The sequence below is a fragment of the Mesitornis unicolor genome, unplaced genomic scaffold, assembly GCF_000695765.1.
Source record: "Mesitornis unicolor isolate BGI_N332 unplaced genomic scaffold, ASM69576v1 scaffold8271, whole genome shotgun sequence".
Lineage (NCBI taxonomy): Eukaryota > Metazoa > Chordata > Aves > Mesitornithiformes > Mesitornithidae > Mesitornis > Mesitornis unicolor.
In genome coordinates this window covers 11,404-13,676 of record NW_010165716.1, presented here as the reverse complement: position 1 = coordinate 13,676, position 2,273 = coordinate 11,404, and the positions used below count along the sequence as shown (strand labels likewise).

The window sequence follows — 2,273 nt, the reverse complement described above, 5'->3', positions numbered from 1 at the left end:
TGCCGCCTCTCCCGCACCAAGACATGGCATTTCCTCCTCACAGACAGTGCTGGGATCAGCAAAGGGCAGAGCCGGAACAGCGTTGTTATGTTTAATACAAAATAATTGCCGTGCTTCGTGCAACGCCCACGTGCTGCTCCATGCCAGGGCACTGGGGTGCTGGGGAGCCCATGCCCATCTCCCAGCCAGCCCACCCTGAATCCTGCCCCCCCTCCACCATCCCTGGGCTGTGACCCCTCTTGATGCTCATCCCCAGTGATGCTCTCTGCCCCTTGCCAGTCCTTGACAGATGGAAATGGTCACATCTGGGGAGTTCCTCCAAAGCCACAAAGGAAACAGAGCTGCCCTCATCCACAGTTGTGCCAGCTCCCACATTGCCAGGAGGACCCAGCACCGGCTTCACTCGCACCAGCCACACATCCCCAGTGAGGTCCCAGTGCAGGTGCCTCAAAGCAGACCCACACTGGTGCCAGAGCCGCTTCCCAGTTGCACACCTTGTGCTGTTCAACCTCCTTGAGCGTCCTTCCTTTGGCACAGGTTGCCCTGTGCCCAGGGCTGGCACCATGGGTGACACAGGTGACATGGTGCTGGAGTGCCCATGGGAGCAGCCTGTGCTGGAAGCACGTTTTCCATGTCCCTGTCACCCTCCTGGCAGTGTGGGCACTGCCGTCACGGCCTCTCGCAGCCACAAGAGCCCCGGCTGTGTCAGTGCACACCGCTCATGGGTCTGGGGGAGCACGGGTGGGCTGAGCAGATCTGGGAACACTGGAGCATCAGCAGACCCTCCACACGGCGCAGCTTCAGGAGAGATTAAATGGAAATCATTGCTATTTATTGTAATATTTATCAAGGTTTAGTAAATAATAGAAGCTGATCCCTCTTTGATCTCCTTGGGGCCAGCGTGCGGTGCTGGTGAATTAAAGTTTAATGATGCATGACAAGCCGGGATGAGGCAGAACGGGCAGACACCGGGCACACCGGCCCCGGGGCTCAAGCCATGCTGCCCTGACTTGGGTGGGAGCAAGGAGCACCTGGGGAACCTCTGCAGAGCTTCTGCCCTCACCAGTCCCCGATTTGCAGTGTGTGGAGCAGATCCCAGTGTCCACAAACAGCGCAGCGCTTGGCTCCATAGCTGGTGCTGTGCGTGGCGCATCCGTCTTCAGTGAGGGGGGACGCAGAAGCACCATGAGTCGGCTCTTGAGGGGTCAGGGAAAAGCCGCTGGGCCAAGGGCACGGTGAACTGGTGGGGTGGGCGAGCTCACAGCTCCTCTCCTCTGTGGAAAGAACAGACATCCTCAGGGGAGGTGTCTATGGCCCCAGGATGTGTCCCCCTCCCCTTTAAAGCCATTGAGGTCCTGGCTGAAGCATCTGGTGGTGGCATCACCAGCGGCCGCCTCTGGGAACAGCCACGCCTGGACTTCCCTGGTCTCCTCTCCCTCCCAACACCCCATCAGACAGCGCTGGGAGCCTGCAGGGCTGTCACACACCTCGTCTGGGGCTTGTTGTCCTTCTCCTCCGCGTTGAGGTGGCAGTGGCAGGTGGAGGCCTTGCTGTAGCTGACGGAGCGCTTGGTGGATTTCCTCCACCTCCGCGCACGCCGCACCACCCGCTTGAAGATGAGGTAGAAGATCTCACAGACGGTGAGGATGATGCAGATGGAGGAGGCTCCCACCATGAAATAGGTGAAGACTCTCTTCTCGGTTGGCCGAGCGATGTAGCAGTCCACGGTGTTGGGGCAGGGCTCCACGTTGGAGCATTTGACCAGCCGTGGCAAGTCGAAACTGTCCCACATCTTGTGCAGGAGGTAGAGGAAGACGATCTCTATGACAAGCTTAAAGAAGAGGCTGAGCAGGTAGGTCCACCACAGCCCGCCGTGCTTCTTGCCCGTGTTGCTGTAGAGCTTGGGGCAGTTCTCCCCGTTCTTCTCCCGGTTCTTCTTCTCCCGGTCCTCCCGGTAGGCCACGTGCATGATGACCAGGAGGGACGGGCAAGTGACAAAGATGAGCTGCAGGGCCCAGAGGCGGATGTGGGAGATGGGGAAGAACTGGTCGTAGCAGACGTTGGTGCAGCCCGGCTGCCGCGTGTTGCAGTCGAAGTCCTTCTGCTCGTCCCCCCACACGCGCTCGGCCGCCACCACGTAGACCAGGACACGGAAGACGAAGACCACGGAGAGCCAGATGCGGCCGAAAGCCGTGGAGTATTTATTGACCCCGCTGAGCAGCGCCTGCAGCGTTTTCCAATCCATGGCGGCCGGCGGAGACCAAAGTCACCCA

At 59.7% G+C, this 2,273-nt stretch overlaps 1 protein-coding gene across 1 annotated transcript; it reads right to left on the bottom strand.

Moving 5' to 3' along the window:
• Positions 1 to 1,450: 1,450 nt before the first annotated feature.
• On the bottom strand, positions 1,451 to 2,245 carry LOC104548644 (gap junction beta-3 protein-like). The gene has a single exon (XM_010194723.1). The coding sequence runs from the start codon at positions 2,243 to 2,245 to the stop codon at positions 1,451 to 1,453; it is 795 nt and encodes a 264-aa protein (XP_010193025.1).
• Positions 2,246 to 2,273: the final 28 nt, after the last annotated feature.